This window comes from Gossypium arboreum, chromosome 11 (assembly GCF_025698485.1).
Source record: "Gossypium arboreum isolate Shixiya-1 chromosome 11, ASM2569848v2, whole genome shotgun sequence".
NCBI classification, from domain to species: Eukaryota; Viridiplantae; Streptophyta; class Magnoliopsida; order Malvales; family Malvaceae; genus Gossypium; species Gossypium arboreum.
In genome coordinates, this window is record NC_069080.1 from 5,106,946 (window position 1) to 5,121,814 (window position 14,869).

The 14,869-nt window shown below is 29.8% G+C and overlaps 3 protein-coding genes across 8 annotated transcripts; 1 reads left to right on the plus strand and 2 right to left on the minus strand.

The window, feature by feature from the left end:
- The first annotated feature begins 441 nt into the window (after positions 1-441).
- LOC108478838 (uncharacterized) lies at positions 442-1,856 on the plus strand. Its single transcript, XM_017781297.2, has 2 exons — positions 442-853; positions 1,566-1,856. Exons 1-2 carry the CDS (start codon positions 600-602, stop codon positions 1,765-1,767), a joined length of 456 nt encoding a protein of 151 aa, XP_017636786.1. The 5' UTR covers positions 442-599; the 3' UTR covers positions 1,768-1,856.
- An 834-nt stretch (positions 1,857-2,690) lies between these two features.
- LOC108478287 (uncharacterized protein At5g64816-like) lies at positions 2,691-4,109 on the minus strand. 6 transcript variants are annotated; one of them, XM_017780724.2, is made up of 2 exons: positions 3,994-4,109; positions 2,691-3,312 (listed from the first exon to the last, which is right to left on the minus strand). In XM_017780724.2, the coding sequence occupies exon 2, from the start codon at positions 3,260-3,262 to the stop codon at positions 2,882-2,884; it is 381 nt and encodes a 126-aa protein (XP_017636213.1). In that variant the 5' UTR covers positions 3,263-3,312; positions 3,994-4,109; the 3' UTR covers positions 2,691-2,881. The 6 variants fall into 6 exon arrangements, with proteins under 6 accessions (XP_017636213.1, XP_017636216.1, XP_017636214.1 ...); XM_017780727.2 differs by having other exon boundaries at positions 2,691-3,305; positions 3,994-4,084; XM_017780725.2 differs by lacking the exon at positions 3,994-4,109 and adding an exon at positions 3,847-3,984.
- A 642-nt stretch (positions 4,110-4,751) lies between these two features.
- Positions 4,752-8,286, minus strand: LOC108477017 (small GTPase LIP1-like). Its single transcript, XM_017779428.2, has 7 exons — positions 7,613-8,286; positions 6,964-7,055; positions 6,738-6,879; positions 6,244-6,548; positions 5,549-5,602; positions 5,325-5,455; positions 4,752-5,236 (listed from the first exon to the last, which is right to left on the minus strand). Exons 1-7 carry the CDS (start codon positions 7,701-7,703, stop codon positions 5,041-5,043), a joined length of 1,011 nt encoding a protein of 336 aa, XP_017634917.1. The 5' UTR covers positions 7,704-8,286; the 3' UTR covers positions 4,752-5,040.
- Positions 8,287-14,869: the final 6,583 nt, after the last annotated feature.

Genomic DNA, 14,869 nt, shown 5'->3' on the forward strand with positions numbered 1-14,869 from the left:
AAATTTTTTTGGATATCTCTTCAGTGGAAAAATGGACGAATATGCATTAATAGCTGAGGTGACAGGTTCACTCCAATTCATCTCAGCTACGAAAAGATTGCCCGATTAGATTTTAATCATTTAAATTTATTTGAAAAATAAATTGAAACAAGATATTTAGCACAAGGTTATAAACTATTTTAAATAAAAATGAGTTTTTTTTCACTTTATAAGTAAAATTATGTTTTCTTTTTGGACCACTAATAAAAGTAATATATAAATTTTAGCTCTCAACATTTTTATAATCTTATTAATTATTAATATTTATTACTTATTTAAGATTAAAATTGTCATGTATAAACTATACACAATTATAAAAATCCTCAATGCGTTTCTTTAATTCAATTAGTAAAATATGTAAAAAAAAAAATTTACTCGTATTCATTCGGAAAGGGTTTGAAATATTCAGAAAGGGAAAGCGCAATACCTACAAGCTAGTTAGTAGCTCCACGAAACATTTTATTTTTAGTGAAGAACGTGCACATACTTGAAACCAAAACCATTTTTCCTTTCCTTTTTTTTTCATTTTTTTAAAAAGTAAGTTGTTTAGAAATTGAAGAATGATGAACAAATCACGCTGCAGAAGAAGCTCTACTTTGGTTCTTCTCTGGATCATCGTTTTTTGGCACCAAATATTATCAGTAGTTTGCGAAAGAGTGCAGCTGCAGTTCAACAACGAAGATCAGAAACTATCTTTCTTTCAATTATTATCAACCTCCATTGATTTGTTCAAGAGATCTCATCTATCTTTTTGGCAAAACTTCAAATCTGTTATCTATCAATTCCAGTTGCACTTCGCCCCTCCAAATCTTGAGTAAGATTTCCTTCTCTTTAATATTTTATTTTTATTCTCACAGCGAGTCTGACTTTACATAAATATTTTTAGATTCAAACCATATTATTAGAATCGAGTGTTACTATCAGAATTTGAATTAAATAATATTATTTATTGATTATTTGAATATGTTAAATATTCAAATTCAATATCCACAAATAAAATTGATTTGTATAGTGAATTCAAATAATAGATATCTAAATTTATATTTATATTTCTTTTAAATTTGTTGCGTATAAATATTATAACATTTAAATTCATTTATTTTCTGAATTTACATTATTTAACATGATTTGTACAAAATTTGGATTGAATCTATGAGTTAAATTGAGAATCAAAACATGTAAATTTTATTTTAATATTTAATATTTTTATTACATTTTTTGTCACAATTTGAACACTATTTATTCCATTAATAATAATGCATCGAATAGTCTTTCTTAACATTTTATCACTTAGTTCAATATTAGTTTTTTTAATATAAAATATATTTAATTTTAATGTTACTTAATATTAGAATTTACTTTAAATATATTTAAATTTTAATAAATGTTGATCAAACACGAAACCAAAAAATATTACCAGATTTAGATTCAACTTTACATTCACCATTTATCATAGCCATCTTTTAAAAAAAAAATTATGATATTGTGTGTTTTTAAATGATTATTTTACCGATTGTGATGGGCAGTTTTAGAAGGAGAGACACAATAGAAGGAAAGGAATCAGAGAGTGTGCGAGAAAATATGAAAGAAGCAGTGAAGAAGAGCATTAGAACAGGAGAAGCAGCAATTAAAGGAACTGCCAAATCAGCTGCAAAAGTTGTTCAAAAGACTGCTGATAAGGTCAAGAAGAAAAAGAACACAGTCTCTCAATCTCATGATGAGCTTTAGACTTGTACACGCATTTTCACTGTTACTAAAAAGCTTTTATGATATTTTTACAGATAAAAATAAAACCCAAAAAAGGAAAAAACTAAAAATTTTGTTTTTTCGGCTCCAAAACATACTTTTAATTAAAATTCATTTTAGAAATTTAAAATCAAACAAGACCTTTAGAGAAAATAGTTTTAACTTTTATTATTTAAAACATTTTTTTGTTAAAATTTCCATTTATCTTCCCTACCGTATAGTAAAGTAATTTAGGTGAGTTTAACGTTTTTAAGTAAATTATAATTTTTGTTAAGTGAATTTCTTAATAATAAACACTCTTTCTCTATCTTTGATGAAACATGCATTCTTGATTCCCTTGTCAATCCTTTTGTCATCTTATAAAATATCGAATTCAAGATCCTTTTGTCATCTTATAAAATATCGAATTCAAGATCAAGATTCGTGATTTATTCATCTTGATTTGATTCAATTTTATAGTCCAACTCAACTCCGTTCAAATATTCTCCTAAATCGAAATCATCACTCACATCTAGCTACTGAAGAATGTAGGACAATCTCAAGTATAAGTTCTTCAAAACTAATCGAATTAACCAAAATATTCATGAAAAACTGAATTAACTGAACCAAACTTGGTATGTTTTCTTAGGTATTTTAGTTTTCTCACTGACATTAGGTTGGGTTTGAAAACTTTAATTGAATATGGATACGTTTAAATATAAAAAAGAATATAATTTATTCATTTTTCTAAATTAAATGTTGTTTTATTCTATTGATTTGTTTTGAAAAAAGAACTCACAATCAACCAAATAAACACATTAAAACTGAACTATCTATCTGAACAAAATCAAAACCAACCAAATTGATCAATTTCGATCTGTTTGACCTGTTTGTTTGGTACTCGATGTTTTGCTCACCCCTATCAATGACCTAAGCATAATTTTCATTTCCAATTGCAAATAAGCATTTAAGAGTCATTGACAACATTATGCAGGACGAGGCAAAACCCGATATTCGGATATGTGTTAAACACGAGCATCAGATAAAGTCGAAGCGACATAGATTATGAGAGAAAAGTAGAATGTAGTGTCCTAAACATAAGGTAATCGAAACTACACTAAGGAGAATGAGATGCAGATAACCTAAGGCATTCACTTTGACACCTTCTAAGGCAAATATCATTCCAGTTAGGTACCTGATGTTGGTTGACACAAACGGTACGAGCGCAAGCATCGGAGCAAGCATCGAGCTCGGACACACCGCAAACAGTTACACAAGTGTCAGGGATCGGATCCTTTGAAAATGCCCCGACCTTTTTCAACATTCTCTTTGACGTGCAGACTCTCTCGCAAATGAAAATGTCATCCGAGCTCTTCTCCCTTCCCCTGGCACTCTTAATTCTCTGTTCTTCGGCATGCTTTTTCCTCAATCTAAAAACTTGCCCTGCGATAACTGCCGGGATAGCAGCCCCGAGAAGGGTCCACCACACATCCGCCATCCCAAATTACGCAAGCCGGATTTCTGTTTCCCTACTTAGTTTTCTGCACTCTAAAAAAATAGGAAAACTAAATACATGAACAACCTTTATTCACTCCTTAACTCCACATCTAGCAGATATACTAAATTTAGCTAAATTCAACTTCACTGTTAACGCATAATTAAACATTCAAGTGGCCAAAGCAATCAAATTTATGAATTATAACGAGAAATTTATGTTGCTCGACTTCTTGTACAAGTATTATATGTTAGATTTTTTTTAAAAATTTCTCCAATTTATTTTGAAGAAAATTCGAGATTATATCACAAATATTTCAATAAGAAAAAATCAAAGCAACATAACAACTAGCAAGAAACAACCTACAAAAAAGGACATTTAAAGATAAATAAATGACAATTACTTACGGCCAGCAGTTTGATGTAAGCCTAAACCCTAAACCATGAAGAAATCGGTTTAATAGATAAAACACCAGAAAATCTGGTGACAGATCAGTTAATATATATTTCAAAAATTGATGAAATTTGATCATTTTTAAGTTAAAATTCGGAAATTGAATGAGGAAGAAAAACAGAAAAGAGGAATACTTATTCCGAGTTACAGATCAGATCACAAATAACATACACAAAATGACGCTGTTAGTTCTACAGGTTTAATTTCTATAAAAAGAAAGTAAAAAAGAGGGGAAAGTAAAACTTTTTTTTTAATGTTAGGGTTTTAGATTTGGGGCTGACCTTTGGAGCTATGCTTTCGCTTTCCACTTCGGAAATGCTTGTTTTTAGTGTTTTCTTAATATTTATTTATTTATTCTTTCATTCATTTATCATTATTGCTGTTACTGTTATTACTCAAATGTTCAAACAAACGAGTGAATTGTTTTAATTTTTCTTAGAAATTAATAATATTTTAAAATTTTAAAATTTTAGAGTATTTAAGTTAAAAATGCGGATTCTTATTAAGTTAACTATTAAGTGAAAAATTTGAACAATTTAACAGTGCAAATTGATAATAATTAATAGATTATACATATCACAATGTAAGCTTAATTTTAATTTTTTACAAAAGGAGTACAAATTGTGAAAAAAATGCAAAGAATACTTTTTAACAGTGCAATATTTTAAAAAGTTATACATGTATGCTTTAATTAATTTTAAGGAAAATTTTGAAGTTTTTATTTTATCTAATTCCAGATTTTTAACCAAGTTTTATTTTTCTTTTGCCCATCTTTAAGCTATTTTTTAATGTCATAGCATATATATAATGTTATAGTACTAACACAATGATTAAAATTCGTACAGATGATTAAGCGAGAAGGATTGAAGATTATGCAGGCGTTCCTTTCTCTGCTCAATTATGAACTTATTATGAGTATCTATTATTATGATCATTTTTATAAATTTAAATTAATTGAACTAAAGTTCGAATTTTACATATTTAACTATTTATCTCCAACCCAAAATGAAACAAGGCGGAAAATAAAGAAAAAAAAAGGTTTGATTGAAATGCATCACCTATATTTTGGCTTTGGGGTAAACAATTAATAATTATACAACCAGTAAAACTGTTATAAAAAAAAAAAAAACCCCAAAAACGGAGGCCGTGTGAAACAAAAAATGATCTTTTGGGGGAGGCCCTGGGGATATAAAAGAATCGGCATGCCAGTTATACAAGCATAAAGGTAAAAAAAATTATGGAGGAAAGCATAATATGGCCAACACACAATATTTTAACCTCCCAGCAATAGTGATTGTCTTGTAGCAAACACCGGACACGATATTACATCAGACATTAATATCCGCACGCTTCGATCTGGTGCTGCTGTTGATTTCTTGGGAACCGGTAAAGGAGAATCGTGGGATGCTGTAATTCTCAGTCACTGAAACCGGCTGTTGAGGGTAAAGCGTGGGAGGTGGAGTAAGGTTGCGTTGTGCAGGTAAGGGAGGAAGCATGTTGTACTTGTAAGGGTCACCGCTCAAACTGCAAACAACCGGAGCAAACAACAGAATTTTCATCTGCAAACTAGGGGAAGGACGGAGAGAAGAATGATGGTGACAGCCAGACTTACCTTGTACGCCTGTACAACTGATGATCATCATCAGAATATTCATCCAGACATTGAGAAGTCCTCAGAGCAGGAGATATGGACCATGTATTCGGGGTCGATAAATCATCTGAAAAATACCGTCTCTTGATCAACTGAAACAAGTACCGTAGAAGTTTAACAACAGTAAACCCCCAAGAAAATAAGAGCTAGAACGCAACACAAATAAGAAAAGAGGACGATAATACCATACGAAAAAATTTCATTAAACCTTCCTTGTCATATCTTGCTTCTTTGGCAGCCTGTAGAAATTGAGTAAAGTGTTAGACATCTTCGTTTACCGAAAGCCAAAACTAACATCGTTAAATCAGGTTTGACAGGCTAGTCAAGAATATCAGACCTCTGCCAACCCCAATGTTTCACTAATGTTTTAGACAGTGAATTGTGATTGATTTAAAGGTTAACCAGCAAGGGTGCCATCTTATATCTTTTCAGCTTGCAAAAAACAACTTCGTGAAGTAAAATATCTTCCGAAAAAGAGAATTTCCATGAAAAGAATTTGGGCTCGAGAACAAAATTTTATTTGTGTTTCTTATACAAAAAAAAACAAAAAGAAAAAGAAAAAGAAAATTAACAAAAAAGCACAAAAGGTAATTTAATGTATCATTTCCCATACTTCAAACCAAAATGTTGTCCACAGGGTTCTAATCTTATTGAACTGAAGTGTACCATTTCCCGTATTTTAAATTTAAAACCAATATGTTGTCAACAGAGTTCTAATTCTAATCTTATTGCAAGTACAACTCTACATTAAAATAGATCAATTCAACGAAACACCAAGTTTCCCACACAAATATCTGCAAATATATAAAAGAGAATAAAATATGAAATTATTACTCTAACCGGCATATAAGCAAGTCAATGCGAAAGTTAAAATGCTTACTGCAATAAGGCTGCCACTACCAGGAAAACTCTCGGTCAATGGGAGTTCCTCACTAGATGGAAGCAAACCCTGCTTCTCAACCCACTGACGAGCTACATCAACCAGATTCCCACTGCTACCTCTTGTACCCTCTTTAGCAGCAATATCAGCTTTGTTACCAATAACAATATATGGGACAGGAAGTCCCCCGGGGCCTCCAGAGCTTAGAGGAGCCGAAAATGTCCCAGTTGTTGCAATCTCAGATGCCCACTGCTGCAAGCTTGTTTTTGTTCTCCTTTGGGAAAGATCGTGTACAAAAATAACACCTGCACAAAAAATTAATGGTGGAACCGTGAGAAAAAATTACAGGTCACAGAGTTTGCAGTAATTACAAAAGGCTATAATGGGAAGCTGAAGCATTACAAAACTTACAAACTAAGGTTTAGAAAATTCCCGTACCAACAATTATCATGAACTTAAGGTATTTGCTCAAGAAAAGAGACTTAAGAACTCACCATTAATTTGAGAATAGAAAAGAGATCGGCAATCTTTGTATCGCTCGTGTCCTGACACGTCCCAAAGTTCAATGAAGAAATCTCTCTCAGCATCCCCTTTCAAGCTACTTGATGAGCTACCAGGACTACCATATTTGGTATGCTGTGTAGAGATTGTAGTGACTAATTGGTAAATGAACTCAAACAATAACTTTATTTGAGGCAATAAAGGAGTACTAAATCTTACCTTCACACCAACTGTACACCCAATAGTTTGAGGAGGACAAGCAGTGGAAAAACCTTTGACAATCAGATGAACAAGAGAAGTTTTCCCCACACCTGACAAAAAAGACTAAGGTTTCAAGCAAAAAATCGGCATCTAATAGAACATTGAAAAGAAAAACATATTCTATATTTAAGCATAAATAGTAAACAAATTAGAACATTAGATCAAGAGTCTGCATACTTCTCAATAATGGCACAACACGGTTTCGGAAACTCTCGGGCAGTCAAAAACAAATTAATATAACATCCAAAGGAAATAGCATAGGAACATGAAAGCAGTGAATCATTTTAAAGGTTTGCTCTCCTAGTACAGAAAGCAATAAAACAGCCATCAACAAACTACTGAAGAACATCAAATAAGGCCACTCAATGTGTAATCTTAGGTCAAATATTGAGGGTGGGATAATGTATGGGTAGAGATCTTGATGTGCAAACAAAAGCATTTGTTAATTCAATTATAATAATTTTATAGCATACAAACTCAGCAGACACCCTAAACAGCTACTCTGTATAGAGAAACATAAAGCAACAAGCAGAAAATTTTGCAAAGGTAAACACAGTATATGAACACAAAAATTCACTGATTAATAAAAAGAAGTAAAATTCGATACCTGAATCACCAACAACAAGAACTCTGACTTGCCCACAAGGAGGTCCTCCATTAAACTCTTTGAATTCCCTTTCACGTTCCCTCCGAAACATTTTTTTCTGTTTTTTTTTTTGTCACAACCGAAAAAGAAAAAACCTAGCCTAACTCAACTCTACAAACGATGGCAACACTAATAAAATCCCATAAAAGAAGGCACAAATTCAAAGGAGAGGAACAATTTCTTGAAATGGGTACCCAATATTTCGAACTAACATCCATCTCAGACCAAAATCCACCCAAGATCTACACCCGAATCCAGGATCACGAAACTCATCATTCTGAATCAAATTGGATCTAACAAAATAGACCTTCTTTGAATGGGTATATTTAAATCGAGAGACAATAAGTGGATTTCTCTTTAAATTTCAGTTTAGAGCTTCCAAATCTCAGTTGATTAAACTTGGGTTTAAAACTATATTTTTCTAAAATATATATATAAATCGTTGTTTTTAGTGGGGTTTATAGGATGATTAGAAAGATAAAACAAAAGAAATTAGCTAAAGTAGGGATCCAGATTTGATTTTCGGAGGGACTGATTTTAACTTGTATTTCATGTTGTTTGATACGGATCGATTAAACAGAGAAACTTGAAGCAGGAACGTTCCATTCACGCGCTAGAAAGCGCTTCATATTTACGAGATATGTCGATTTCTCTTTTTCTTTTTCTTTTTCTTTTTTTCTCGTATTAAAATTTGTTTAATTATTATGAATTTTATTGTTTCTTTTTTAATAAGATTGTTAATAAATATCGGTTAGCTCTATTTTATTAAAAAAACTAAATTCCAAAAAAATATAATACTATAATATATAATCTTATTTATTAAGTTTGATTAATTTAGTTAATTATCCTATCTCAAATCAAATTAATTATTAATCGAAATTCTAAAAAAATCTTTAACCAATTTTCAACCTAATTAGATCGATTAATTTAGTTTTAATCAAAGTTTGAACACGTCTGCCAACAATTCCAAGCCAAAAGTTAAACCATTGAAAGTACCTCAAAGCTTCGCTTGTATCATTATGCATATACGAGCACTCCTATTGCATCCCTATACAAATCTGCCCCAATAATCTCTTAAAATTCCTCGTACTCACGCCATTGTAGTGCCTATATTCATATTCCTATTTGTGTTAAGTTTGACTCTATTTTCATTAGATGGTTACTTTATCAACATCGTCACAGAATGTTTAACAGAATGATCATTTTACTTTTTGATTTAATATATAAAGATTAATTTGTCTATTTTTTTAGTGAATAGGACAAAATGTAACTCAACTCCTAATATAGGGCACTCCATTATATTTTTATTTAATCATACTCTTTTTTAATTCCACTTCAATCGCATAAAAAAATTAAAATGTCAAATCATCACCTTAACAACAAGATAGATGAAAATTTTAATATAATGATTAAATTATATTTTTCTTATCATATAATGATTAAATTAATATTTTATTATAAATAATAAAATATAATCCGACTTTTAATACAAAAGATCGATAATACTTTACACTCTTTTTACTTATTTTTTTTCTAATTACAGCTCAAGTTTACGAAAAGTTTAACTTTGTAGCTCCAAAAATGTATGTCTCTCTTAAGAAGTACCTATATAAAGCTGAGATAGAATGTAAAATTATTAAAGAACCGTCAACTTCATTTTAAAGAAACCCAGATTTTGAAATTGCATCATATAAGTCTGCTAGCAAAATTTTCTCACAGAACTGCAAGTTAAAGTTGGACCTAAGCATTTTATATTGCAGATGTTTTTTTATATATTTAATAAATTAAATATGGATAAGTTGGATTTGAAATTTTTTAATTCTATTGGAGCCAAGCTTAAGTAAAAAAATTATTTGACTGAATGTCAATAAAAAAGAAAGAGAAAAAAAATAAAGGATATTTATCTAAACCCAACCTAAAACCAGTTCATGAACAGCTTGAGGTTAAATTACTTTAAAAAGTAAAGCTTTTCCATCAAATTATTGTTTTACCGTATATTAAGATAATTTTAAAAATAAATAAAATTTAACTTTTATAAACAAAATTGGGTTTTCATTGAAATAATGAGGAAACTAAATTTTCGAAATATTTATTTAGTAGTACATTGACACTTATAAATATTGAACTTTTTTTGTTATTTATAAGAGTTAGGTAAAATCTATCGTCCAATTAGTTGATGGTAATAAAATGACGATGTTATGATTACATCATTGGATGATGAGATCCTTCTCGAATATTGTATGAGTTGTTAAATTTATTGGATTTTTATTATTAAGAATTGTTTAAACTATTAGCATCGTTTGTAATGGTAAAAATTTAATATTTGATAATCGAGGGTATATTGAATCCATTCATAGTCTAAATCCATTTGAATAGATATATTATTTTGATTGTTATCTTCAATCGAAAGCTTGATATTTTGAATTTTATGTTTCATTGGAGAACATGGAAATGAGTGTTTTTTTTCCTTATAAAATTCGAGATGAATATTCAATTTGAAGTATAGATTTTTAAGATTTAATAGAATAGGATGCAAGTATTATTAAATTGATCTCAATGGTGATGAAAATGTTGAAACGATAGTATTTGAACATCAAGAAAGTGACAATTTTGCAGTGGAGCTCAAAGATATTCCTATTACTATGTTAGTTCTTTGTGCCCTTAGTGTAGTGGTTTCGTCATTTTAGTTGTAATTTTGAACTAATTGATTAAATAAAATTTCATAATTAATTTATTATATCTTCGTATGTTTATCATTGACAATTTTTGCATGAATTGAAAAATATTAGTTTATTGATTACCTAAAGTTTAACTAATATTGAGTTGCATCATATGAAAATGATTATGATGTGTGAGCACAACTTATATTAGTAGGTGCCTGTGGTCCAAAGTGTAATATCCCTTACTCGACCTGATCGCCGGTTCCGAGCAACAGAGTGCTACATTTATTGCCAGAGCAACTACTGACAATTTCACAGCAAAAACATCCTTTCGCTTCAACAATCATGCAATTGATCAATAATACAACATAGAATAACATGGACATTCTTTTTTAGGTATTATACAAGCATACGAATGCTTTAGAGTTAACCCGATATCAAATAAAAACCTTTTCGCAACACTTTTAAATTCTCATATAAATATTTTATAAATAAATAATTTAAATATTCAATCATACCATAAACACCTATACATTATGATACACAATTAAATACGAGTCTTAATCGAGTTTACGAAAGCTCTATTGTATTGACCCAAGCGTGAAATAAGACTAAATTATAAAGTTTTGAAAATTTAAGGCTGACATTACAATATCACCTACTCCGCATCATGATGTCACCAAATAGTTTGTCACATCACGACGTCAAGCCACTCGACATCATAATGTCACTTACTGTCCGGCTGACATTGCAACGAGAAAATGTAGTCATCGGGATGAGAACTTTAGTTTTGACAAAAATCGGGCCATTTGGTACCTATTTCAAGACAACTATACCATTAACCCATTTGGTGCATAATTGCACCTTAATTTCCTACACCATACCAATCAAAGTACATACCAATACATTAATCTATCTATTTCTAAACAATATTGCCTCAAATTGGCACCATTTCATACCAATTCATCCCGATTAAACATTAACTTTACATTTCATGCTTGTAAACAATCCAAACCAAGTTTAATTGTACTAAATCAAGTTTAATTGTGCCAATTAAATGTCATACACAATAACACGCAAGTTTCCAATTCATACATCTATGCACATGAACATTAAGTTCCATAATCCCATACATACTAGGTTAACCAACAATCGATTCAACTTTACTATTACATAACACCTATGTATATGCCACGAAAGCGAGCTTTAACGATAGTATCGAATCAATAATAGGATAGTAGGAGCTCCTCGACAACCCATTAGACATGTTCCACAAGTTGTCGATCTACAGGGAAATGGAAACAATGGGATAAACATATTGAATACTTAGTAAGTCCATAGGCATTAAACTAAGTAACTTACCTCAATTAAACACTACATGTTACTCAGCTCGGTAAAGTTTGTCTAACATGACAAATCAAATATAAAAAAAGTTAGTTAACATTTAACCTCATCATATAACAATTCAAATATGAAATAAGTCAAATAACTTAGAATCATATTTCAATACAATTCTCGTGTAATAACCCGAAATTCACGGGCACCAGAAAAGTGAGTTATAAGGCCTCCGTCTTAGTGAAATAAGTTCGAAAATAATTATTAAAAATATTTATAAGCCTAGTGGTGTGTCTAATTAGGATCTAATTAGGTGAATTAGCTTAATTTAGAGTAAGAAATAAAAAGGATTAAATTGAATAAAGGGTAAAAGTCTAATTATAAAGCAAGAGAAAATAAAATGATTAAAATGGCAATTAAGCCATTGACTACAAATGATGCGGCATATTGGTGAAATAAAATCAAAGATTTTTTAGGTTTTATATATTATAATGATTATTATTATGGTTTTATATTAAATTATTATAATTATTAATTAACATTATGGTTTTATATTAGATTATTATTATTAGCATTATTATTAAATAAATTAAATTGTAGATAATTGTATGGTAATAAAATATACATGTGTAAAAATTATATTGGTACATTTGTAATTTAAATACTTAATTACTTATAATTTAAGTAAAAAAATTTGTTAATTAAATAATTAAATTATTAAATTATGAGATTTTTGTTTGAGAAACAAATTAAATAATGACAAATGTAATAAAATTATTGGTACAAATGTAGAATTAAATATGTGTACAATTGTAAAATATGTAAATGATGTTAAAATAGATATTTAAAATAAATATATTATAATATATGCTAATTAAATAAGTAAAACAAATAAATATAAAAGAGAAATAAAGAAACAAAAGGGAATAGAAACAGAATTGAAAACGGGAAGCACGGGAGAAAAAGAGAAAGAAAAAGGGAAAGAAAAATAAAAGAGAAAACGAAGGATTTGAAGCTTGGAGTTAATTTGCCAACAAAGAACCTGAAACGTCAGCATCAAAAGGAAAGGAGAAAGTCATCGAGGACTAAAACGGGAGAATTACAGTGTGTATTACTATAATTCAAATTTTAATTATTGTTGATTGCTGAAATTTTAATTGTTATGTATGGTAAGTAAGACTTAGGGTAAGTATGCGATTATTTGAAAAGTGTATTGATTGAAAAATAAATAAATGGTGACAATTGTATGGTGTTGATGGTATACACTTGTGTGAAAATTAATTTGTATATGAATTAAGATAATAGATATTTGAATTGAATGAGTGTTGAAAATTTTTGTGTAAATGAAATTGAAATTACAAAAAGTAAAATAATACCCTATTAACTTGTCGGACTAGATTTGATACAAATGGCATGCCATTGGATTTGTGATGTGATGAGGAGATTGTAGTTCTGCCGAGAAGATGTTTCTGTTATTATGTACTTCGATTTATCCGAAGAGGCACTTAATGCCTTACTGGTGTGTTATGGAGGATTTAAAATATTCTGGGTGTGTTTGGGTTGGATATTCTGGTGTGTTTGGGTGGAAATTCGAGTATCTGTCATAGTCCGAGCTTTGTTAATAGGGTAAATAATTGAAATGAAATTTTGAAAATGAGATTATGTGTTTTAGCACTATTGAAAAGTACGAAAAAGAATGTATGAACTAAATTATGAATTGAGTTAGTATGAGAAAAATGAATTATGAATTTAAGATTTATGAAGTAAAATAATTATATATAAAAGTAGTTTAAATAATTATAAAATTTATGGTTGATGTTTGTAATTTATTAATGTTAAATAGTCTTGATTTATAGTAATACCACTGAGTATATCCATACTCCAGACGGTTGTTTCCGTCGCGAGTTAGTAGAAGTCAAGTGTCGACTCAAAGATCCGAACAATCCCGACTCTAACACAAACTTGGTGATGTATATTTTTCTTTTGGGTAAAGGTGGCATGTACATAGGTGTTGTTTAATCACTTGAATATGTATATTACTTTGAGTAGTGAAGGATGAATTATAAGATTTAGATGGTTAAATGAAATGGTAAGGAAAGTACATGATATTTTGATACATGAACATTAAGTTGTTAAATGAATGAAGTTTATAATCAATTTTGAATGATGTTATGATAGTTATTAAGTTAAAATTATGTTAATGATATAAATATTAGTTATATGAATGTGAAACATTAGTGTTGGTGATTTTGGTTTGAATTTGCAGGAGGTTTAGGTAAAAATAAGCAGAAATGCCAAAATTTTTTTTATAAAAAAAAAATTGGAATACTCGAACAAGTCCCGTTCTACTTTTAATACGTGTTTGAACTTCGAGAGTCCAAGATAGGGACTTAATTATTATATTATACTATGAAAGTTATATTAATTGTAAATTATTCGTAAGTTGTCTGATATGTCCGGTAATGCTTCATAACTTCATTCCGGCGACGGTTTGGGTTAGGGGGTGTTAAATCTCGAAACCAATTCAACATTTAACCATATGAACATCATTCTCATAATATCATATCATTCCATCTATTTATCAACTATAAATTCAATTTCAATTTAATGTCAATCACTGTTTCATTTCATTATTTGAATTCTAAATTGAATTCATTGATTCATCACATTTCCATATTGGCCATTCAGACTTGTATAACTGGTTCGTATGATTTTTCATATGCCATCGATATTCGTATATCACAATATGTATACAAATCATAATATCATAATATCAACCCAATTCAAATATCATTTATCCAATTTTCATTTTGTACCCTTATTAACCTGATTTGGATTCGAACGGATACATGGCTCTAACCAATCATACCAGTTTGGCACTAGTGCTTTATTAGACTATGCTAAAATAGTTTGCGCCCTGCACTCATCATTGTGTTTGGCACCTAGTGCCTCATCAGTATAACCGAAGTATAAATGTGTCCAGCACTCATCGACTCATAGTCGAAGTAACTTGTACTCGACCTATCTTATGGCATGCCAATTATATTCAACTCTACCTAAACAGTTAATAGGGTAACGTTTTATTCAATCGTCATATTGTTCAATTAGCATTTAAACAACTTAATTCATATATCAAATCATCAGTTTGTCACATAGCATGTCATAATTCAAACCAATTCAAGGTCAATTCCTTAATTTAATTGAATTACACAATTTCAATTCT